The sequence below is a fragment of the Schistocerca nitens genome, chromosome 3 (assembly GCF_023898315.1).
Source record: "Schistocerca nitens isolate TAMUIC-IGC-003100 chromosome 3, iqSchNite1.1, whole genome shotgun sequence".
NCBI lineage: Eukaryota > Metazoa > Arthropoda > Insecta > Orthoptera > Acrididae > Schistocerca > Schistocerca nitens.
The window spans coordinates 647,683,682-647,709,057 of record NC_064616.1 but is presented as its reverse complement, the minus strand read 5'-3'; the positions used below and the strand labels follow the sequence as shown (position 1 = coordinate 647,709,057).

Genomic DNA, 25,376 nt, shown 5'->3' with positions numbered 1-25,376 from the left:
GATTTCACATTGCTTATCATGCTTTGTATGATGTCTTTTTCAATTCATGTACGTTAGGACATTGGTTACTCCACTGAATGGGGATAGGGGATGAATACCAATGTCATGAACCGAAGTGTAGCCAGTTTATCTGGAACTCTATCAATGCTATCCTCTGTAAACAAAGCATAAGAAAGGCATTTTTTCCTTTTGATTGACTTTGACAGAGTTTACCTATTACCTCAAATTTTCATGACTGCGACATTCTTGAAGCAGCCCTTATCAGCCATTTGATATGATTTTAGAGAAACTGTGGAAGTCATAAATCGGGAAAGTGAAAGGGGAATTTGAATCCAGTTTAACTTAAATACACGTCTAGTATTTTAGACACATCTACTTTCCTCTGTGCAGTTTTAAGATCCTGTTTGAGACCCATTACTGCCAAAATACAGTATGATTTTTCAAGACGTGTCACCCCAGTAGCCCAGAGCAGAACTGAGTCAATCTGAAGCATCTGTCTTGATTGAACTGTAGACTGTATGCCAGTAGAAGAAACATTAGAGAGAGGGAGATTAGATTTTTAACATCCCATCAACAATGAGGTCATTGGAAATGGAGCACAAGCTCAGATTAGAAAAGTACCAGGGAAGAAGTTGGCCGTGTCCTTCACAGAGGAACAATTCCAGCATTTGCCTTAAGTGGTTTAGGGAAATCTAGAAGGCCAGATAGGAATAGGAACCATTGTCCTCCTGAATGCGAGTCTAGTACACTAACCTCTATGCCATCTTGCTCGGAGCAATAAATGCAGGGAACATTATTTAGAATCAGGACGTCTACGTGATTTTGCTTCAACATGTTGCTCAATTGCTGCATGCAGGTTATGGGTGTGCAACACTGTTGAATTGCCTGTACATTTGTTTCTGTGTGTCTTTATCTGCCTTTGTATTGCATTTTTGAAGTATCTCTATTCCTGGCCATCCCATTTTTCAGTAACTTGTGGGCTGGACAGCTATGGATTCCATTGAACCTGTCATTCCAGTGTCTTGATACAGGGCCAGATGCAGTAAACTTCTTAAAGAGGCATTTAAAATGGAGTTGTGTATACAAATCTCAGCTTACGCATCGGTGGCACAAGTATATCAATAGTTCATCCACTTTTTGAGCTGGCTTTTTCGGTACTGAGGTATTAGTTGTCAATATACTAGAAGCTGCAACGTTTTTTTCCCACAGAACAACAAAGATACAGGCTTCATCAATTTCATCTCTTAGCTAACACAGTCACCACTCCCTCACAAACATCCAGTCACTGCACAAATTTTCTTATGTCCCACCTACAGATTTTTCTCAACAACTATCGACACTATTTATTATTTATTTCTCATAGTTCACTTTGTCAATGACAACACTCAATGGACAGTTACATACAAACTTACATGTATATGAATTTTCATGATAATCTATTTTTTCCCTTATTTTTTTCTATTCTGAAACTGAAGACCTAAATAGAACTTTGTGGAAAACACTTCCACGGAGTTAATATTCATCAAAATGTGGCCCTCGTGCATCAATAATGAACTGATAGTAATAGGTTTTAGTCATCATATGCGTACAAGAAATCAACAACTGCAAAGACTGTTCATGAACCCTGACACAGTTGGTCCCCTCAATAATCTGGAAACAACATCCTCTGGAGCTCCTTTTCATTTGAAGTAATAAAGAGAAACCTGGACAAGCTGAATATGGAGTACAGGGAGGTTGGGGCAGTGTTGCTACATTGCACTTAGCCAGTACAACCGTTACAATTAATGACGAGTGACTGGACATTATGACTGGAATTGTTCTTTCATCAGGCTGTGTACCACCCATCAGAAAAAAAGATGATAAACTTAGAATAAGGATTAGTCAAGAGAATCAGATGAAAGATAAGCATTTGCCATTCAACATCAAAATAATGCTGAAGCCTAGTAGAAAAGCATTACTTTGTGTCCTGATGCCCAGCACATTGCTGTTAGTGCCTATAAGCCTGATGTTTACAGAATGCCCATCCACTATGACATACTTTCCAATAGGTGTATGTTTCTAGCCAAAACACACACACACACACACACACACACACACACACACACACACACACAGAGAGAGAGAGAGAGAGAGAGAGAGAGAGAGAGAGAGTTTCATGACAGTATGTATGTTGTGTTTTAAGTGAGATGGAGGCTGGCACATAAGCTATAGCTAAAAGAAGAGTGACCAGTAGGTGCAATATTTTGTTGTAAGTGCAGCTACACATCACTGAAGGTTAATCTGCACGTGTTTTGTGGTTATGTGTCTTCAATTTCATTTATTATTTTCAGATAGCAAATCAAATGAAGAGCTATTTGGTCTCTGCCCGAGTTGACAAGTTCCCAGTTAAGTAAATCCTGTCACCAATGGTATCATCACCTGCTTAAAATAAAAGATTCTCAGACAGTATAAAGAAAGTTTTTCTTTGTATCCAAATACCTCACTTACCAACGCATACATTGGTCAAGAATGAATCTTTCACTCTGTAGCAGAGTGAACACTGTTTTGAAACTTCCTGATAAACTCAAACTGCGTGTTGGACCAAGCCTTGAACTCAGAAACATGCATTTTGCATGAAACACTTTAACTGGTTAGAGCATTGCCCATGAAAGGCAAGGTTTTGGTTTCAGGCGCCAGTCTGGCACATTGCTCTAATACAACAGGAAGTCCCATGTATCTGTCTAGTTTATTACAGATTTGATACACTGACATAATACCCATGTATTTCTTTTGGGATGAAAATTTGTTGTCAATACCGCTTAAAACACTGTTACATAACCGTTAAAAGTTTTCCCCCTTCCTCTGCTTTCTCAAATTCAGCCTCCTCCTCATAACTCATCTGTAATCCCCAACCAATCAAAAGATAGAAAAACTATGTAAATTATATGCATGATATATACACTCCAGAAAAACAGCTAGAAGTGACTAAGTAATGGATTTAGGTTATTTCACCACCACCACCAGAAGCAGCAGCAGCAGCAGCAATTCGATCACCCGGTGATGCGGCCTACTTGAGTTGGTGTGCAACATAGCAGCCCTGCAGGTTCTTCCATTCTTGAGCTTCCTATTCCAGCCAGCTGTCTTTTTTAAGTCTCTGTATCATCTGTCCAGTGGTCTTCCCCTTTGTCTTTTTTAATTGGGCTCCAGTCCCAATCTGTTACTTGTTTTGACCACTTGACCACTTTTCTTCAAGCAATATGAATAGCCCATTTCCATTTCAAGGAATTTATTCATTGCATTATGTCACTGACCTTTGTTCTCCATCTGATATCAACTGATTTCTTTCTTGCTGTCTTTTTTTGTGTAGCCCAACACTGACCTTCCCATTCCTCTTTGGGCTACAACTAGTTTTTTTAACAATGAATCCATTCAGTGTCTATGTCTCACAGCTGCAAGTTGTTATTGGCAGTCTATATGGCTCAAAAACTGTTTTCTTCAGCTCAGGCAACATCTTAGACTTCAAAACTGAAGTGTGTCTTCCATAAGCATACTAGCCTAATTTAATACACCAAAATATTTCTGGTTATAGGTCTCCTTTCAAATTTACAACTTGATACAAATAGACATATTCTGTGGTCCTTTCCAGATGCGCACTTGGGTAAATAATTACAAACAAATCACTGAAAACCTGATAAATCATTTTCAATGTTCTGCACTAACATTTTCTAAACAAACTGTAATATACAATATATAAACAGAAATCTTTACGAATGTTTACTCATTATGGTAATCACAATTACCTTGCAATTGTAGATACCCAAGTCTATTTTAGTTAAGTGCTAAAAATACATTCAACTACAGACCATAACTAAAACATAGAGGATTCAGCTGATAAAGAGGAGACAACAACAAGAAACATTTCTGACAGTAATGTACACCAGAGATATTTAAGAGGACATGCTGAAAAGTAATGCCTCCGATTTTTTTTTTTTTTGTCACTCTTAAAGATTTTTAAATAAAACAAACATTACTAACATTCTACATCCTTATTCTTTATGTCTACATATTTGCAGCCCTCTGCACTGGAGGGCTATGAATTGTAGTGTGTAACACAGCTGTGCATAATTTAACTATGTTAATGTGTGAGAAACAGAAGAGAGTTATTTGGACTGTGGAATGCAAAGAAAACATTTCAGGACCTATCTACTCTCACATTAAGCTAATACTTTTAAAACATACATTAGCTACATTCCTCAGAATGATCCTGATATTAATACATTTTATGAGCTTGGATAGGAACTTTTTTATGATAGCACAGCAAAAGTTCTCTCTCTCTCTCTCTCTCTCTCTCTCTCTCTCTCTCTCTCAGCTCCTTTATTGCTGCTCAAAACCTTATCTGCAAATGTCCATTCAGAGAGGCATTGACACACACTAGCAAAAAACTCTGTGTTCTGAGCCAACACAATCTTGTAATCCCGAGTCACTTTTCACTCTGCAATGGAGTATGCACAAATATGAATTTTCCTGGCATATTAAAACTGTGTGCCAGACCGTGAATTGAATCTGAGACCCCTGCCCCTCACAGGCAAGCACTCCGACAGAGCTATCCAGGCACTACTCACTCCCCACTTTTACAGCTTCACTTCCACAATTATCTCATCTCCTGTCTTTCAAACCTCACAGAATTTCTTCTGTATACATTGTGGGAATAACACTCCAGGAAAGAAGGATAGTGGAGAAACATGGCTTAGTCACAGCCTGGGGGACTGTTTCCAGAATTAATTTTCACTATAAGCAGAGTGTGTACAGATTTGAAACTTTGCCTGGTATGCCCACATGGCTGGGTGTCCTAAAGGAAGTTATGGAGATTCCAGCTCTGTACAGATCATACAGTAGATTGTAGAAATTGGTGATGAGTACTGCATCTCAAGGAATTATTGCACACAAGAAATTTCTGGGTTGGAAGAGTTTAGACCTGTTGTAGAACCCATTACACTGGTGTCAGTTCTTCGGTGAAATCTGCCTCCCTTAGCTGAGTGGTCAGCGTATCTGACTGCCATGCAGTGGGCCAAGGTTCGATTTCCGGCCAGGGTGGAGATTTTCTCCACTCTGGGACTGGGTGTTGTATTTGCCTCATCACCATTTCACAATCAATGATATGCAAGTCATCCGATGTGGTGTCAGCTGAGAAGATTTGCACCTCAGCACCTGAACTTCCCCAGGTGGCAATTCCCAGCCATCAATGCCATATGCTCATTTCATTTCTTTGGTGAATATGCTGCCCACATTTGGTAGTGTTTTGCTTGTGGCCACTCGTGTGCATGTAGGCATAAACCAACATCATGACCGTCAATTGAGCTTTCTGCATAAATGATTCAAAATGTGGATAATCATGAAGGACTGAATAGAATATGTGACTGTAAATGGTGGGTCAGTGTTTTCCTTGGGACCACGTCCATTCAAACTATTGGACAGTACACATACAATGGGGGAGTCTGACAGTTTTGTGTATATATGCAAGCATAGTGAAATTGGAACTCACTGTATACATCCTTAAATAGCACCTCAGAGGGTCTGTCTAGAGATGTAGTGCAATTCTCTGTTTTTGGAACAGAGCAGGATAACAAGGGTGTTTGGGCCTCTAGTTGATCGTGATTGCGCAGTTTACCAGGAGTTAAAGGTGTTGTGGACTCTCAAAGGTGGTACATCTGCTTCTTTAAGGAAACTGTTTAATGGATTTACATCGAAAGCTCCAGTTCTTAGTCTCACTCCACTATAGTACACGAAGTCTAACAACTGAAGTATAAATGGTGCTGCTGAACCACTGACAAGATAAAATTAAAGTTTTATGACACCATAATAAAATCATCTGATCCACATCTCAGATGGCGTTTTTTTTTTTTTTCCCCCCCCTGAATACAGTTAGCTTTTATTTGTTGTACATCTGGTAACCATGTCAGTCTGCTATCAAATAGTAAACCTAAAAAGTAGAGTTGCTCAACTAGTTGTAGGAAGGATAGCTTAATCACAGCCTGAGGGATTATTTACAGAATGAAATTTCACTCTGAGCTCAGGGTGGGCATCTACAGATCTGAGACTACAAAAATATACACTGACGGAAAAAAAATTCCCAACACAAGAATTGAGTTGTGCAAGATAAACAGACGTTGGGAGGTGTGTTTTCACATCTGAAATATGACATCTAGTCAAATTTCGTGCCAGTCGCATAAGAGTGGCACTGGTAGTGCCACTATGAGTATGTAAATCAGGTTTGCTTTAAATATATGCTATAACCGTTGTGAGCAGAAATTACTTTTGAGATCAGACATAGTGAGTTGATATTAGTCATGAAGGCCTTTAAGACAATCAAGATACCACTATCGACAGCTCAAGGATTTTTATTGTGGTCGTGTAACAGGTCCACAAGAAGCTGAACGTTACTTCTGTGATATTGCAGAAAGACTTAGCAGGAATGCAGTCATTGTCTGTGCTTGCTGGCGGCTGTGGTCAGAGGAAGGTATAGTCACAAGACAACCAGGATCTGGGTGGCCATGGGGTAGATTTTTCATATTTGGTGTATGGTTGTGTGCTGCATCGGCAGCAGCAATTCAAGCAGCAGCCACCATAGTGACATTACAAAATGTTACTATCAACTGCTTAAAGAACAGCTCCAAGCCAGATGCACTGTAGTGTGCGTTCCACTGACGCCAAACCAGCACTGTCTGCGACTCCAGTGGTGTCAACTGACAGCTCACTGGAAGGTGGAGTGGAGGTCTGTTGTTTTCTGATGAAAGCCAGTTCTGCCTCAGTGCCAGTGATGGCTGGGTGTGTGTTAGGAGGAGGCCAGAAGAGCACCTGCAACCAACCTGTCTGCAGCCTATGGACCTATACCTGGAGTTGTGGTCTGGAGTACGATTTCATATAACAACAGGAATGCACTTGTAGTTATTTTATGCATCCCTAGCACTAACTTGTACATCAGTCTGGTGATTTGACATATTGTGCTGTCATTCATGAACAGCATTTCATGGGATGCCTTCCAACAGGATAACGCTCACTCACATACCATTGTCGTAACTCAACTTGCTCTACAGAGTGTCAACACTTTGCCTTGGCCTGATCAATCAGCAGATGCCTCCAATCGAGCATGTGTGGGGCATCATCAGATGACAACTCCATCCTAATGCACAACCAGCATGAACTGTCCCCATACTTATCGACCAGGTGCAACAGGAATGGGACTCCATTCTATAAACCGATATCCAGCACCTGTATGAGACACTGAATGCACGTTTGCGTGCTTGCATTCCAACATTCTGGCAGTTCCACCAGTTATTAATGTACCAGAATTTCACACTTGCATTGGCTTTTCACACACTTGTATTAACATGAGGAACTTGCAACGTTAAACACTTAAATAATATGTTATCTAGACAAATGTTTTCCCAAAATTTCATTATTCTAAATTATTTATTTTTGGTGTTGGTTTTTTTTCAATCAGTGTATAACACAGAAGTTCACTGGTGAGAAACATTACCCTTGATTCTGAATATTGTCACGTGTGTTATGTGAAGTTTGCTGAAGTTGACTTTCTCTAGTGCAATGCTGTGAGGCTGTAAGATAAGCAGAAACCGTCAATGTACAATGCTACAGGCAGCAATTATGATATTGTTCATTGCTACCCCTGTAGGACCCTGCTGCCCTTGATGTGTCAACTACTAAGGGCTGTGCTCACTTAGACCTGAAACAATGGAAGTGATTAGAAGTCCTCTATAAATACTGGCAGTGTGTCCCAATAGCTCAATTTATTTAATATGGATAAAACATGATAGTACCATGTTGCATAATATGCCTTTAGAAGATCAAACAACACAGAGATAAGTTGCAGGCAGTTTGCAAAAGCATCACAAATTGCAAATTCTAGGTACAGGTGTACATCAGTCGTGGACTCATCTCAGAAACCACACGGAAACTGAGATGGAAGTTTTCTGGTATCCAAGGACTAATGCAGTCACTTATTAAGCATTCTTCCAAACAATTCACACAGGCTGGCTGTTGAACAAATCTGAAATTACCTACATTTTGTGCATCTTTTCCTGGTTTCAAGATGGTTACTATGATGCTCTCCTCCAATATGGAGGGAAATTCTCCTAGGTACAGTCAATTAAAACTCTCTGATATTTTCTTTTTTCTCTTATTGCTGAGGTATTGTAGCATTTGGTTATGTACCTTCTTGCGTTTTGGTTAAGTGTCTGAATACAAAGCTGAATTGCTGCGAGTTCCCATTCATTAAAAGGACATTGTAAGTTTTTAGGTGTTGAGAGCAGAAGGATAAAGTGTTGTGTTCTTTCAGGTGTCAGCAATTTGTAAAGGCACAATGGTAACTGCTGGATACAGACATTTCTGTAAACTGTGTCTCTAGAAGTTTGATGATATTCTTAGGGTCAGTGCAAAAGGCTCCATTTGCAGAGACACCAAAGATTGCTGCCGGCAAATGCTGACTACAAAAGTGACACAGTTTATACCATACTTGAGGGTACAGTGGTATATAACCTCATAGGGAAGACATATTGCTCCAATATTCTTTTCTTAATTTTTAATTAAAAATTACATTTTCACCTGCAGTTATTAATCAAAGTTAAGTTGTTCATTGATGAATAGTGTTTATGCTGTTGGGGCACTCTTCTATAATCTCTACTGGCCTCTACTACCTCTTCAGATTATCACTGCACAGGCTTCTGGCAGGGAGGACACAAGAAGGGAATTATTGTGCCTCCAGTACATATGATAGTAGCACCTAATGAACTGCTTTCTCCTGGTCGATATTGAACAGCACTTAAGAGGAGAAGGTTTGCCAGGCTGCTAATCTTAGAGAGAGACAAACATGGTACAAATTTGCTATTTCATCAGTCTGGTAGTGATAATGTGGGGGTGTACTGAAGAGTAATGCCTCTGAATTTCTTTCAATGAAAAGTTCAAAAGCATTTTAAATAAGACAAACATTATTAACTTTCTACATCTATCCCTGTCTACATATTTATTTTTCCAACATAGTCACCCTGACAATGAACACATTTCTCCCAATGGGAGACCAGTTTGTTGATACCGTCTGAATTTGTTGATGGAGCCACAACCTCACCTCTATTTGCACTGCTTCATCACTATCAAAGTGAAGTCCTCAAAGATGTTCTTTAAGTTTTGGAAACAGATGAAAATCTGATGAGGCCAAGTCAGGAGTGAATAGAGGATGACAGATGTCAGTGAACACAAGGCATCAGACTGCTGCAGATATTGCACTGAGCGTATGTGGTCTAGCATTGTCATACTGAAGGAGAGGGTGCTCCATGTGTGGACGAACTCTTTCTGCAGTTAGACAGTCAATTGCAGCATGATGTTTCTCACACATTGACATAGTTATGTTACACACAGCCAGGTTACATGCTACAATTCAGAGCCTTCTAGTGGCAGAGGGCTGCAAATGTGTGGACATGAAGAGTAAAGATATAGAATGTTAATAATAATTATTTGATTTAAATAGCTTTATGAGAGACCTGAGTTTCTCCTGGCGTATACAACTTTCAAATAACTTCCGGGAATTCAGCCAGGTAACACTTTCAGCGACCGCCGATATTTCGGCGGGAGAACACCCCACCATTTTCAAGGCAAACTGCAACGGACAGGCGGTGTACATGCAAATTTAATACCTCGGTTCTCCGACAGAAGCAGGAAAGATAACACACACACACACACACACACACACACACACACACACACACACACACACACACTGAACACTAGTGCCACCAAAGATGACCAAAGTCAGAGCTATCGATAGTGAGACTATGAATTCGCAGGTGAGGCAGCATTGACTCTGTTCCTCTGTTTTTTGACAAGGGAGAGAGCCGGATTCCAAACAGAGTTTAAACAGAAACCTCCATCCCTGTTAACAAGGTTGCTCGCTAATTTAATCTCAACTGCCTCCCTAATGACGCTGTCCCAATAGCTGGACGTGCATGCCAATATCTCGGTGTTATTATATAACATGGGGTGACCAGTATCCCAGCAATGTTCGGCAATAGCAGATCTATTTGGCTGCTGTAATCGTGTGTGCCGTTTATGCTCGGCATTTGGCAAAGTTTGAACGTTTTCATCGCGCGGAGTCGGATGTTATATCTCGACGTTCTGTGATAAATCTCACAGAGAAATCTTTTGACGACGCAACCTTATCCGTGCTAGGGAAGGGTTTAAATTTTGCACCCACTCCAAAGAATTTGCCGGTAGTTGATTTTATTAGTTCAATTGAACAGGCAGTTTGCAAACTACCTCCTGACGCTGCAGAGGAAGTTAGGAGGGAGGCATGCCGTGTTTTGACTAGGGCTCGTCCACCCAAGAGTAATGCAACAGCAGCAGAGAGGGCTGCTTTACGCTCTCTCAAAGTTGATCCCAGTATTGTTATTTTACCTGCTGACAAGGGCAATGCCACCGTTGTTTTAAATAAACATGATTATGTACAAAAAATGCAACGTTTACTATCTGATTCAGCGTATTGCAGAATCGACGCTGACCCCACAAAAAGTGTTGAGAGAAAGACCAACAGCCTCCTGAAGAAAAGTAGTTTGTCGCAGGACTAGTGCCGTTCCCCCTAGGTTATATGGCCTTCCAAAGGTTCATAAGGAAGGGGTTCCTTTCCGTCCTATAGTGAGTAACATCAGCGCTCTGACATATCGTGTATCCAAGCATCTTGCTTCTCTGTTCAGTCCACAAGTAGGATGGTGTGAACATCATATCAGGAACTCAGCTGATTTTACGTCGTGTGGAGGGACTGAGGCTGAATGACTGATATTTTAGTGAGTTTCGATGTGGTCTCTCTCTTCACTCGTGTTCCTCTGTCTGATTCATTGCGGTTAATTGAAGCCAGGTTTGCTGCAGATTTAACTAATCTCCTTAGGCATGTGTTGACATCCACTTACTTTTTATTTAATGACCAGTATTACGAGCAGACAGATGGAGTTGCGATGGGTAGTCCGTTGTCTCCTGTGATCGCAAATTTATTTATGGAAGACTTCGAGGAACGTGCATTGGAGTCAGCGCCTTTAAAACCCGCCTGTTTCTTTAGATATGTTGACGATACCTTCGTTGTTTGGCCTCACGGTAGGGAGGAATTGGAATGTCTTTCTAGAACATCTGAACTCGATCCACCCGAACATTCGTTTTACGATGGAGGTGGAAGAGGATGGTTGCCTTCCCTTTCTTGACGTGTTGGTTAGGAGGAAGGATGATGGATCATTGGGACATGCAGTCTACAAGAAACGTACTCACACCGACTTGTACTTACAAGCTAATAGTTGTCACCATTCGGCTCAGCGTGAAGGGGTACTTCGTACCTTGGTACACAGGGCACATGTCGTTTCTGACGCTGAGACTTTGCCAGCTGAGCTGTCCCATCTTGAAGTTACATTTCGTCAAAATGGTTATAGTGATAGACAGATTGAACGTGCGTTGCGCTATCGACCAACTGTACATCGGGTGATTGATGATAATTCTGAGTCAACACCTAACTCTACTGCCTTTCTGCCTTACGTAGGAAACACGTCCAATAAGATCGCTCGTATTTTACGGAAATACGATGTGAAATGTGTTTTCCGACCTCCATCTAAAATTAGAGCACTTTTGAGTTCCGTTAAGGATGATCTTGGACTGCGTAAGGCGGGTGTATATCGTATTCCTTGTAGCTGCGGCATGGCATATATTGGTCAAACTATCAGGACCGTGGAGGACAGATGTACTGAGCATAAACGGCACACACGATTACAGCAGCCAAATAGATCTGCTATTGCCGAACATTGCTTGGATACTGGTCACCCCATGTTATATAATAACACCGAGATATTGGCATGCACGTCCAGCTATTGGGACAGTGTCATTAGGGAGGCAGTTGAGATTAAATTAGCGAGCAACCTCGTTAACAGGGATGGAGGTTTCTGTTTAAACTCTGTTTGGAATCTGGTGTTTGGAATCCGGCTCTCTCCCTTGTCAAAAAACAGAGGAACAGAGTCAATGCTGCCTCACCTGCGAATTCATAGTCTCACTATCGATAGCTCTGACTTTGGTCATCTTTGGTGGCACTAGTGTTCAGTGTGTGTGTGTGTGTGTGTGTGTGTGTGTGTGTGTGTGTGTGTGTGTGTTATCTTTCCTGCTTCTGTCGGAGAACCGAGGTATTAAATTTGCATGTACGCCGCCTGTCCGTTGCCGTTTGCCTTGAAAATGGCGGGGTGTTCTCCCGCCGAAATATCGGCGGTCGCTGAAAGTGTTACCTGGCTGAATTCCCGGAAGTTATTTGAAAGCTTTACGAGTTTTCACATAAAAATTCCAGAGGCATTACTTTTCAGCATGTCCTCGTATAAATGGATAAAAGGAGTGGGGAGGGAGGGGATATACTTATTTGATCTGTTGTCTAGGAGGAAATCACTTTTTCAACAATGTCTTTGGCATTTACTGGAACTTCGTGCACACTTCTTTCTTCAAAAAACTGAGAACTATTTCCATCCTGGTTGCTGCATGTTATTCCACTATCGTAATGTTTTATCATTTTGAAACAAATATTTATGAGAGTATGAATGAGCACTTCATGTGTGCAAATAACAGATCTGCCAAGCATTACATGGCACCGATGTAAGTACTATGCTGGAATGGTCCTGTTGGAAGCACCATTCTCCTACCTTTGATCTGATTTAACCAGCCAATTATAGGAGGATCTACATTTCATTGTGCTATCTGAACCGTGGAGCGACTTAGCATTTTTCACATTAAATAATTGTTGCCAGAAAAGAAAGAAACAGTAAGTGACAAAAAATCGTAGGACTGACTGGGGATTGATCCCTGGACCGTTTGACTTTTAGTCTAGCACACACCAACTAATCAATGTCCATAATAAATAGAAATCACCAGGCTTCTTAACCAATTCTAATCAACTGCCAACAGCAATTTTTTCTCTTAACTTTGCAAGTAAACTCCATTTTGTTTTGTAAAAAGTGTAAAAACAATAGGTTTTGTAATTGAAAATTTCCTCAATAATACACATACATTTAAAATTATTTTTCTGGTTTGTAATGTAGTTTCCATCATTATGTATGCAAGTTATAAACCAAACTATATATGAATATTCAGGCAGCAGAACTAAGCACTGTACAGTGAGGCATGTAACTAACACACACACACACACACACAAATTAGAAGTCTAAAAACGTTTAAGTACTGAGTAATGAAAATTATTATAATACTACAATCCACATGAAACAAAATAAGGTATACAGCATTTGCGACTAGCTTGCACTATTCCAAGCAAAAGTATTTTTTCCCCTCCTTCCTAAACTACAAAATGAACAACAGATGACAACCCACAGAACACATGCCCGAAATTTCTTTATACTACCAAAACAAGGAAAGGTATGGCCACATCCATTTCGATACACAGAAGGTAATAAGGTGGTTTAAGTTAGGTGCTCTACTCAGCATAATCGAAAGGTACATGCGAAACATGGCATGCTGTTAAGTGCATAAGCATGCAAATCATTCACAAATAAAATAAATTATTTTGGTACTAAATATTTCAACACTTCTAAAGTTTAATACTCTAGAACTCCAAATTGGGGGGGGGGGGGGGGAGGGGGGGAGTATGTACTATCTATATGTATTACTAAACTGAAGTCCACTGCTGTGATTTTCTGTTTGTATGAGGGATTTTGATACAGTTTTCAGAATTAGATAGTGTCAATTTAACTAACTGTCGCATGTATTGGGATATCTGACAAATGATAAATGGTCTGTAGGGAAATGGTTCAGTAACATTGCTTGAATGTTGTATTCTATGTACAAACAGGTAAACGAAACAGAGAAAATATCTGACTGGCAGTCTGAATTTTTAGTGGGATAGCCGAAAAATACCATGTTTGCCTGTTTGGTGCATCATGCAATCTCAACTCCTACATATTTATAGCAGTCTGAACAGCACATATAGTTAGTTTTAGAGTTCTCTGTTCATCCTTCAGGCAGTTTGATATGCTATATTTTAGCAGGATATGCTTGTCCACATTTGGTGATTAATGTGAACGACTTCTTGAAAGACTGGCACTGCTGCCCTGCCTTGCATGTTTGATTGATATGTCATCCATCAAAGATGTTTAAAATATGGTTACTTGGCAACTTTTTCATCACAGACCTCCTTGATACTTCCTGTTCTACCATACAAACAAATCTATGCCCTATTTAATTCTATAAAATGGTGTTTGGAAACTCTGATTGCACTGTAAAGGGACTTCACAACATACTGAATCATTTAAGCTGGAAGTAATGTGCAACTTTTATCCACTAATCATTTATGTGTTGCCATACCTTATCTGTGGTACAAAGTTCATTTCAGACACATGCATTATTCTGTATGCAGTAGATTTCACAAATGTTAGTGTGTATGGTTGACAATGTTAAAAATGCTTAAGAATTTTTTGAGTATTCAGAGTACACTTTGTTTGGACAGAAGGAAGAAGCATTAAGAGGTATGTTTCCAGACTAGTACAAAAAGAATACGGAATAAATGGTTGACTAATCACAGCACTGACAAGAATCAACAAACACTAAAAGCAAAGTGTTTGAGGAGAGAAGAACAGAGGGAGGCAGAGAAGAAGAGATGGAAAACGGACAAAGAGTAAATTGACAGGAGAAAGTAGTAAGAAATTTCTAGAAAAGACCAAGTTGGTAGTCTGTGCTCTAAAGAATGTTCTCACTCCTCTAATCACGAAATGGCAATTTTACGATAAGTATCTAGGCAACACAAAAGGTGAAGCAAGTACCTAGACCATTACTTCTGTGCTGCACAGTGTGTTCTACTACAGGGCACAGAGTGTACATCCACAAGCAACTGAAATCAATACAATCGCTGAGTTAGAAATTGATCCTGATACAATGCAAAATGAAACCATCTTGTTTTTAAGGTGACTGGGATGTTTTTAGGTCTTTTATTGACCACTGGCAAGACAACTAAATGCAGGATGCACAAAATGCAAGATATATATGTATTTGATCGAAGCCAGACCCTGGGTACCTGAGCATAACAGTGGCAAGAAGAGCTATGGCGAAATGAAGCACTCACTGATTCAATAATAGATTAAAAAAAACCATTACCAACCATATTATTCAGAACCACCAAATTTTTAAGGGGTAAAGAGGCCCACACTCCTTCACTCTGGCCAACACAAGTCACAGAAGGCAGCACTGCCTTGCCTGCTGCTGCTGCTGCTGCTGCTTCTTAACCACCTTCCCACTTGTTGCACAGTTCTACTACCCCCTTCATTTTAAATAAAGATTACCACTTTTAGCAAGCTATTTGTTTACAAAATGATACGAATGACAGGGAATGGTTCTGAGGCCAGTTACCTTTTGGTGGTGATCCATTAAAAAGAATCTTTAACACCTGAGGTTGCATCTTCTAGTGGCATGAAACCAGTCATGTCATTTTAATAAAAGTATTCTACAGCCAAAGTGGATTATTTCCTTCAAAATTTGGAAGTCTGGCTGTGGTTGCCTGCGATTTAAAATAAAAATCGTTTGTATGCCTACATTCCCTTGCAGATGACCTGTACCTTCAGCAAAACAACATGCCACACCATTGCTTCACAGTCTGCCATAATGGCTCGAAGAATACTCCAATGGCACAAGGGTGTTTCTGTGGCTTCAGGTCACATGACCTCAATCCTTTTGAGCATACACAGGATGCCACTGAGACAGACATGCACTGAACTGAGATGTAAACAATTTCCATGAGTTGGGGCAGTGTTGAATGGTCATGGATCAGAATGACTCCCAACACATTCAGTGTTTCGTGGTTGCCACATCATGATCAATTATTGCTGTCGTCAGCAGGAAGGGTTGTGCTGCATGCAATTTAAGTGGGTGGATCCAATTCAAATGTTCACGAGTGTATTATCTTTCTGGCAGTCATCATTATGTTTGGGTAAATACTCATTTCAGACAATACTGATCCTTCTATATACTGGTTTGGTTCTTCTAAGTTCATTTTCATCCTTTCCCTCTTTAGTTTTCCTTTCTTCTTTCATTCTCTTCTACTTTATTTCTTGCCCATATTCTCCTGTCCACTTCCAGTTCAACAATTAACTGCACTGTATAGTTTTTTCCTCATTAGTACTGTTTTTGAAATTTCTCAGCAATTAAAATATCTTGCAATGTTTTAGTCTATTGAGGTCTTTTTCCACCTCTTGTAGATACCACCAACACACAATCTTGCATATTTTCCACTTTAAGTTTTACCTTTCTCTATCCTCTCCTCAACTCGCAATGCCAAGACTAGGCTGAAAGTTCTAATATTCATAATATTACATGCCAGTATTCCCCCCCCCCCCCCCCCCTGCACAAAGTACAGTTTAACCTTCGGCTGACTGTTTTTCACACACTCCCCTATTCTGCAAAATATATTACTCTTCATCTTCTGCCAACATTTCCCCATTTGAGCACATAAGATATGCAATTAATAATTTCTTGTTACACATATTTTACTTTGTTTTTGCGACTTCACACGTACAACAAAAGTAGTAGCAGGTGATCTAGAAAACGTTCAAAATAATAGACATGACTACTACAATTTTCAAATTTCACAACTGCGACTGAGAAACAGTGAAAAATCTACTTTCATTCTTATAATAGCTATTCCAGTAAAGTGAAATTTCAGAGAACAAGTAAATTTTGTAGTTACTGGTCTGGACTTAAACTACAAAGTTCTCCTTCAATATGCCTCAAGGTTTTGACTCTTATAATTATTGCACATGAAAAGCTTTGTGTATCCTTTAAAATTTAATATTCAACAAAATAGTGCCACAAATGTTCAACATTCAAACTGAGCTCCTTCCTCTGCCACAAAAAATTTGCTACATCCAAATGTATTGAAATGCTCCCAATCACCTCGACACAACTATTCAACATGTCAACAACTAGTGAAGAACTCTCTTCTTATACAAAGAAATGCCCAGTGTGCAGTATAGGTCGCAATTCTAGGAACAGGTCAAAGGCTGCCGAATTCACGTCTAAACTGGTGACTCTGCAACTTCTGACTGTATATCATAAACAATTCATGGGGACATAATTATCACAGTGGAGGCAGGTGAGTCCACACAAATTCTTGATATTTTTTTAAACATTTCTCTTGAATTTGTGCCTTATTACTTCAAATATTGTAAAAACAGCTCAGAATGAAACACAGTAAAAATCATATTGCTCGCTATCCTGTGCATTATTATCAAAGTTCACAAATGTTCATGAAAATTACGATGATGTAAGAGGTAACTTCTGTCTTCTTGATGTTTTCCCTCTTTTTGTCTTTTGGAAGTTTTGTGTGTGTATTCACTGCACTGATATTTGATATAACACACAAAACAATGAAATCAAGTCACCAGTAAGAATAAACTTTCCCAGGAAAGCATTAATTTCTTTGCCGAGTATGTAATAATGGATGTGCAGTTTCTGAATTTCACTTAACTGAATATGAAAGCACATGTACCAAACAACTGTATATAACGATTTCTCCATTAGATTTTCCATGGCCTGCTATAAAAGTATAATCTAAAATTAAGTAAGAATATTCAAAATTTTAAAATTCTTTAAAAGATGAAAAAAGTGAATCAAAAGAGAACTGAAGTGTAATGAAACACAACACATAAGCTATGTTCACTTCTATTGCAAAAGCAGGAAAGATTTAAGCACGCAAATGTGATGTGATGAATGACACAGAAACACAAGGAACATCCACTTCACTTATAGGCAGGGAATAATTTTCAGATCCAATGATCAATAAGTTGAAAGGAAATTTTAAACAGATGACTATAGCGAAAAAAAAGATGTGGACTTCCAATTCAAAATGGCACACTGCCAAAAATAATGCTTCTGAAAAGAATTCCCCATTACCACAAAATATTTATGATCGGTAATAGTCTTATTAATATGGTTGAAATCTAGAATATCTCAACAATTTCACACTTGCCGTGAAGTATCATCCTCCTCTTTCCTGTATTCATTTTTGTGTAAACTGATAAAACGTCAACATCCTTTCTGTCCTTCCAATTGAGATCCAGCATTACATTTCCTCCTAAAATTAAAGAAAGTTTACTTTCAGACCTATAGTCAATTCTATTTTGCACTAACTGGAGAATTTATCATGTGTAACTTTTTATTCTTTTTGAATCCATTAATGAAAGTGGTTTTAAAGTCTACACCCACTGAATCTTCACAGCCAGAAAATGTTTTAGGCAATACTGCTATTGAATTCAACTGGTTCCAAAATTTCAGGCAGACACACATCACCTCCATAATAGTTACGTCTTATAGCAAGCACATTTTTCAGTTATGATAACAAAACGTGTTCCGGCACTTCATTTGGTCCCTAGTGACTTCATGAGTGTTTTCTATCTGACTTCTGCTCTTTCCATTACTTCAGCAGCTAATGTGGATTTAGGTTTTGTACAAAAATAACATCTTTAGATTTAACATTTGCCGTAAGCACTATGTACATATGATTATAATATGTGTAAGAAACAACAGAAGTATTCATATATTGATGCCAAGTTAATGCAGACTTACAAAATGAATAAATAAATAAATGAAGATAGAAAAGGGGAAGGAATGAATTGATATACATTATCAACTGATTTACGTACTCCCAAACAGCTGGTTGAAGTGGTGTCTGAGACATCATTGGAGAAATCAGAATCTACCAAAATAATGCCATATGGCAAAGAAAAATTTTTAGAAGGAAAAGAAGTGTGTGTATGTATATATATATATATATATATATAAATTGTTGTGCAACTGAGGCTTCTAAATTTATTTTTCAAATTAAAGGTATTTCAGAACCAACTACTTTACAGTGTTGTTCATATGTTTTACTCAAAATACATACTCTTACAGACGATGACAAATTTTATACTTTGTGACAATATGAAACTTATTATCACCTACTCCACCACCCATTCATCCACACAACATACCCCATTCCATTTCTGTTTATCCATTCATTCAAAGCTGATTACTAAGTCTACAACTTTTGGATACTGAAAAATGTGCTCCAGCACTAACACACTGTCACTTTTATGTACATACAAATATAAGCCAGACAATGTGATATCAAATTATAAAAAGCAGTGATATGTTTAGTTAGAAAAATGTAGTATGAGAAACTAATTTGCAGCAACATGCAGAGTAAGTAGGAGCCCATAACATTTTTCTTCAAAAGTTAATGTTAATTGGAAACAACTTCATATTTTAAAACAAATTAGTAAGGAACACCTTGAAAGCCACAACTTCTAGGATCAGGTACCAAAGCTCAGTGTCTGAAAACTTTGAAATAAAGGCAGGAGTTTGTCAAGGAGATGGGTTGTCATCGATTCTGTTCAACGTGTTGCTGGATGAAATGGTCCAACAGTGAAGACAGACGAACCAAACCATGGTTACTGATGGTGTACAAATAGGGTACAAAATAAAACATAACAACACCACAGTAGATGGCTTAGTCTTTGCTGATGATATGGAATTTCTACATGAGAACAAAGATGATGCAAAATGGCACTGAAATATCTTGCTGTAGTTACAGCAGTCAGCCCTCAAGACAGTGTACAGTACGACCAGTGGTGGACAATATGAACAGCTTCTACCATCTTGGGGAAAAAATATAACAGGTTAGTTACAGACCCATAAAAACATAACAGAGTTGCCAAATGCTGCAGAAACTATGATATGTAGCAAAGATAACATCTGGAAAGAGAAACCTGTTTAGAAATGTCAAACTGGGACATAGTATTTCAACAATTAGAAATACTGGATTATATGCAATGGAGATTACCACTTTTGGCAAGAGAGCCTGTATCCATCTGGAAAAAAGGAGGAAAGAAAGATGTCGAGAGACTTCTGAAGGAAAAAAAATTGGTAAGATTGGATATACAGATCAAGGCAGGAACTTTATGAGTGTGTTGAACTTACACTGCTGGCCACTGTAAATGCAACACCCTGAAGGAAGCATCCGAATCGAGTGAAATTTACACCATGAGTTTGCAGCGATGAGATATGCAATTGATTAGAATTTCAGCGCAGATGCACATCACGCGCGCCTGTGGCGCCACCTCATAGCGCCATTTAAGGCTTGGCGATTTCGACGAGTGTACGTTCGGCACGTGGGTTTACCTTGTGGTTGTTTCACAAGACGATCAGTTATGCCTCGTAGACAACAGCGAACATCTTTTGATCAAGTATCCGAGTTCGACAGAGGAAGGATAGTGGCTTACCGAGATTGTGGATTATCATACAGAGAAATCGCTAGTCGTGTTGGACGAAACCAAACAACTGTAATGCGGATATGTGACCGTTGGAAGCAGGAGGGTACGACGGACCGACGTGGTCGATCGCATTCACCTCGGTGCACCACTGCACGTGCTGATAGGCAAATTGTGCGCATGGCAGTGACGGATCGCTCAGTGACATCCCGAACCATAGCACAGCACATTGCGTCTGTAACGCATCATCCAGTGTCTGCGTGTACCATTCGACGCCGTTTACAGCAGAGTGGTCTGTCCGCAAGACGTCCATTGCTTCGTCTACCATTGACGCAGAACCACAGACATCTCCGTCGCCAATGGTGTGATGACAGACGGATGTGGACGGCAGAATGGAATGACGTTGTCTTTACTGACGAGGACGCTTCTGTCTGCAGCACCATGATGGTCGGATTCGAGTGTGGAGACACCGTGGAGAGAGGATGCTGGACAGCTGCATTATGCACCGCCACACTGGTCTTGCACCGGGTATTATGGTATGGGGCGGTATTGGATATTACTCTCGCACGCCTCTAGTACACATAGCCGGTACTTTAAATAGCCGGCGCTACATATCCGAGGTGCTGGAGCCAGTTGTCCTTCCTTACCTTCAGGGCTCGGCCACAGCCATATTTCAACAGGATAATGCGTGACCACACGTGGCACGCATTGTCCAAAGGTTCTTCGTCAATAACCAGATTGAATTGCTTCCCTGGCCGGCTCGCTCTCCGGATCTTTCGCCGATAGAAAACATGTGGTTCATGGTTGCTCAACGAGTGACCCAGATTACATCCCCAGCTGCCACACCAGATGATCTTTGGCAACGTGTGGAAGCTGCTTGGGCTGCTGTACCCCAGTAACACATCCAATGTCTCTTTGACTCAATGCCGAGACGTGTGGCAGCGGTGATCTCCAACAATGGCGGCTACTCTGGCTACTGATTCTGGCAGGTACCACATGTCACAGACGTCTGTAAACGTAATCATTTGATACTTGGTCAACATGTTATCTACAAAATAAATTTTGTTGTGCTACCTCCTGTCTTTCTTGGTGTTGCATTTACGGTGGCCAGCAGTGTATTTCAAATATGATATGTAGGAGAAGATTTGCTGGGCACATCATGAGGATGAACGAAAAAACATTTACCAACAAGAACATGAATGCATGAAAGAAGTCGGGGGGGGGGGGGGGGGTGTCGGAGGACCAAGTCATCCATGATCCTGAATGGTCAAAACGAACCAAATAAACATACAAATTCTGTGATCAGTGCTTTCAGTACTACTGAGTTTCAAGAACCAAATAAAAGAACTTCAAATGCGCTTCTATGCAGACGCAAACAACGATTATCTGTTGGCAAAGACAGATAATGACAATTTTTCACAAAAAATACTTCATAAATACAAATTTAACTAGATAACAAAAATGCAGTATGGCCAATAAAAAACATTTTTACTGACAAAATTACACGTATAATTTCCCCACACAAGTTACATTTCTCTAGAATGATATGAACTGCTACAGTTCTTATCCTTCTGTCAGCTACAGATGATTGATTTAAGATAACAGCAAACAAACAAAATACCTAACAATGTACTTACCTGTGACGTCTATAAAGATATTTCTAAATTTGAAAATCTTTTGTCGGAAAAAATTACTTTAAGAGAATCAGCATCTAAAAGTAGAACTGTCTATTTCTTATTTCCCTAAAATGGACTACACCATCTAGAGTGCAAAGTGTATGAAACATTCTTTCAAATAACTGATATAAATACAATCACAAAGTAAATATCAAGAAATAGAAATATCAGATTTGAGATCCCTCCCCTCCCCCTCCCTCCCCCCAAAAAAGGAAAGAATTACAACTGAAGATGATATATGCGTTTTAAAAAACTGCAAGATACAATAACACGTAATCATAATTTACATGTGGTCTTTCTCCTCACAAGGAACATAAAAAGTTAAATTTAGTTTATCGTGCTCACACACAAGCAGAATCATAATGAAGCTACTGAAGTATTACATGAGTCTGTCAATGATAAAAGTAATGTACAAGTGAATATTCTAAGGGAAGTAATGCATACTAATTCTAACAATACCTGTCTTTGTTGTAGCCATTCAGAAGCTGCTCATGTAGTTTTTTCTCATACTCTTGATGTTTCCCCTGCTGCATTTCTTCTTTTGTAAAGCTTGCTTCTGGATCACCTTTAAAAGAATAGCAAGAAAAAAATTTTAATGGTCAACAAAAGTATTTCAATTTTATTTATGACACTGGCCAGCAGAATGACATTACAAAAGATAAATTCCCATTTCATGAAGGTGTCCAAACAAACTTGGTAATAATTACAGAGCTATGTGCAATACGCAATGAGGTGACAAAAGTCATGGGAGACGTCCGAATATCATGTTGGATCTAATTTTGCTCAGGATAGTGCAGCAACTCGGTGTGGCGTGGACTCAATAAGTCGTTAGAAATCCCCTGCAGAAATATTAAACCATGCTGCCCCTACAGCCATCCATAAATGCGAAAGTGTTGTCAGTGCAAGATTTTGTGTACAAATTGACCTCTTGATTATGTCCCTTAGATGTCTGATGGGATTCATGCGTGGCCAAATCGTTCACTCAAACAATCTTCAAACAAATTGCAAACAACTGTGTCCTGGCGACATGACGCATTGTCATCTATAAAAATTCCACTGTTGTTTGGGAACATGAGGCCCATGAATGGTTGCAAGTGGTCTCCAAGTAGCCGAACATAGCCACTTCCAATCAATGATTGGTTCAGGTCTACCAGAGGACCCAGTCCATTCCATGTGAACACAACTCACACCACTGTCGAGCCACCACAAGCTTGCACAGTGCCTTGTTGATAACTTGGGTCCATGGCTTCATGGGATCTGCACCATACTTCAACCCTGCCATCAACTCTTACCAAGCAAACTCTGAAATCATCTGACCAGGACATGGTTTTCCAGTTGTCTAGGGTCCAACCAATATGGTCACGAGCCCATGAGAGGTATTGCAGGTGATTTCGTGCTGTTAGTAAAGGCACTCGCATCTGTCATCTGCTGCCATAGCCCATTAAAGCCAAATTTTGTCACACAATTTTAACCGATACATTCGTCGCATGTCCCTCATTGATTTTTGCAGTTATTGCATGCAATGTTGCTTGTCTGTTAGCACTGACAACTCTACACAAATGCCACTGCTCTTGATTGTTAAGCGAAGGTCATCAGCCACTGTCTTGTTCGTGGTGAGAGGTAATGCCTGAAATTTTGTATTCTCGGCACATTCTTGACGCTGTGGTTCTCAGGATATTGAATACCCTAATGATTTCCAAAACGGAATGTCCCATGTGTTTAGCTCCAACTACCATTCCGCATTCAAACTCTTAATTCCCTTCGTGTGGCCATACTCATGTTGGAAATATTTTCACATGGATCAACTGAGTACAAATAACTGCTCCGCCAATCCATTGCCCTCGTGTATGTGATACTACTGCCATCTATATGAGTGCATATTGCTATCCCACGACTTTTGACACCTCTGTGTAGTGAATAGTTTGAGGATTTTCATATAAAATTTTATTTCAGTCATTATTTACACTCACCTCAAACTATACATTTAAACACTGAACCTGTTAAAAATATTCAGCATAGAGAAAAACCTCGCATAAAATTATAGCACACAAAATAATGTGGTACTCAATATTCTCAATGGCACTTTCACTAAATTATGGTGTTGCAAGACCACTTAGAAGTGGAATATAAAGCTCAGAATTACACTAGGTACAGTATTTAAACAATCTAAACTCCAGGTCAGAATAATAACAATAACATAAAGAAAATACGGATTGCCATTCACCATAAGGAAAACATGTAGAGTTGCAGACAGGCACAATGAGACGACACAAATTAGCTTTCGGTTAAAACCTTCATTAGAAAAGGAAACACACACACACACACACACACACACACACACACACACACACACACACACACACACACACAGCTGCCAGAGATGGCAGTTTTGTGTGTGTGTGTGTGTGTGTGTGTGTGTGTGTGTGTCTGCAACTTTACATGTCATCTTTATGGTCAGTCGCATCTATCTTTTCCTTATATTGTAGGTTTAGTACTTATTAGAGAAACGCTCAGGACTTACAGGAACCAAAAGTATACAGACACCCCAAAAACAAACTTTTTCATATTAGGTGCATTGTGCTGCCACCTACTGCCAGGTACTCTGCCTCAGTCACCTCAGTAGTCATTAGACATCGTGAGAAAGCATAATGGGATGCTCCGCGGAACTCATGGTCTTCGAACACAGTCAGGTGATTGGGTATCACTTGTGTCATACATCTGTACGCGATATTTCCACACTCCTAAACATCTCTAGGTCCACTGTTTCTGATGTGATAGTGAAGTGGAAATGTGAAAGGACATGTACAGCACAAAAGTGTACAGGTCGATCTAATCTGTTGACTGACAGAGGCCGCCGACAGTTGAAGAGGGTCGTAATGTATGATAGGCAGACATCTATCCAGACCATCACACAGGAATTACAAACTGCATCAGGTTCCACTGCAAGTACTATGACAGTTAGGTGGGAGGTGAGAAAACTTGGATTTCATGGTCGAGCAGCTGCTCATAAGCCACACATCACACCAGTAAATGCCAAATGATGCCTATCTTGGTGTAAGGAGCGTAAACGATTAAACAGCAGCAAAACATTGTGTGCAGTGACGAATCACGGTACACAATGTGGTGATACAATGGCAGGGTGTACGTATGACGAATGCCCGGTTAACGTCATCTGCCAGCATGTGTAGAGCCAACAGCAAAATTCGGAAGCGGTGATGTTATGGTATGGTCGAGTTTTTCAAGGAGGGGGCTTGCACCCCTTGTTTTGTGTGACACCATCACAGCACAGGCTTACATTGATGTTCTAAGCACCTTCTTGCTTCCCACTGTTGAAGAGCAATTCAGGGATGGCGATTGCATCTTTCAACATGTTCATAATGCACATACTGTGGCCGAG

At 39.8% G+C, this 25,376-nt stretch overlaps 1 protein-coding gene across 2 annotated transcripts in view; it reads right to left on the bottom strand.

The window, feature by feature from the left end:
• Window positions 1–25,376, bottom strand: part of LOC126248604 (myb-like protein Q) — a 221,544-nt gene that overhangs the window by 141,644 nt on the left and 54,524 nt on the right. For both annotated transcript variants that reach the window (XM_049949740.1, XM_049949741.1), the window contains exon 6: window positions 22,439–22,544. In XM_049949740.1, the coding sequence (XP_049805697.1) occupies window positions 22,439–22,544 (106 nt within the window). The remainder of the gene's footprint in view (window positions 1–22,438; window positions 22,545–25,376) is intronic.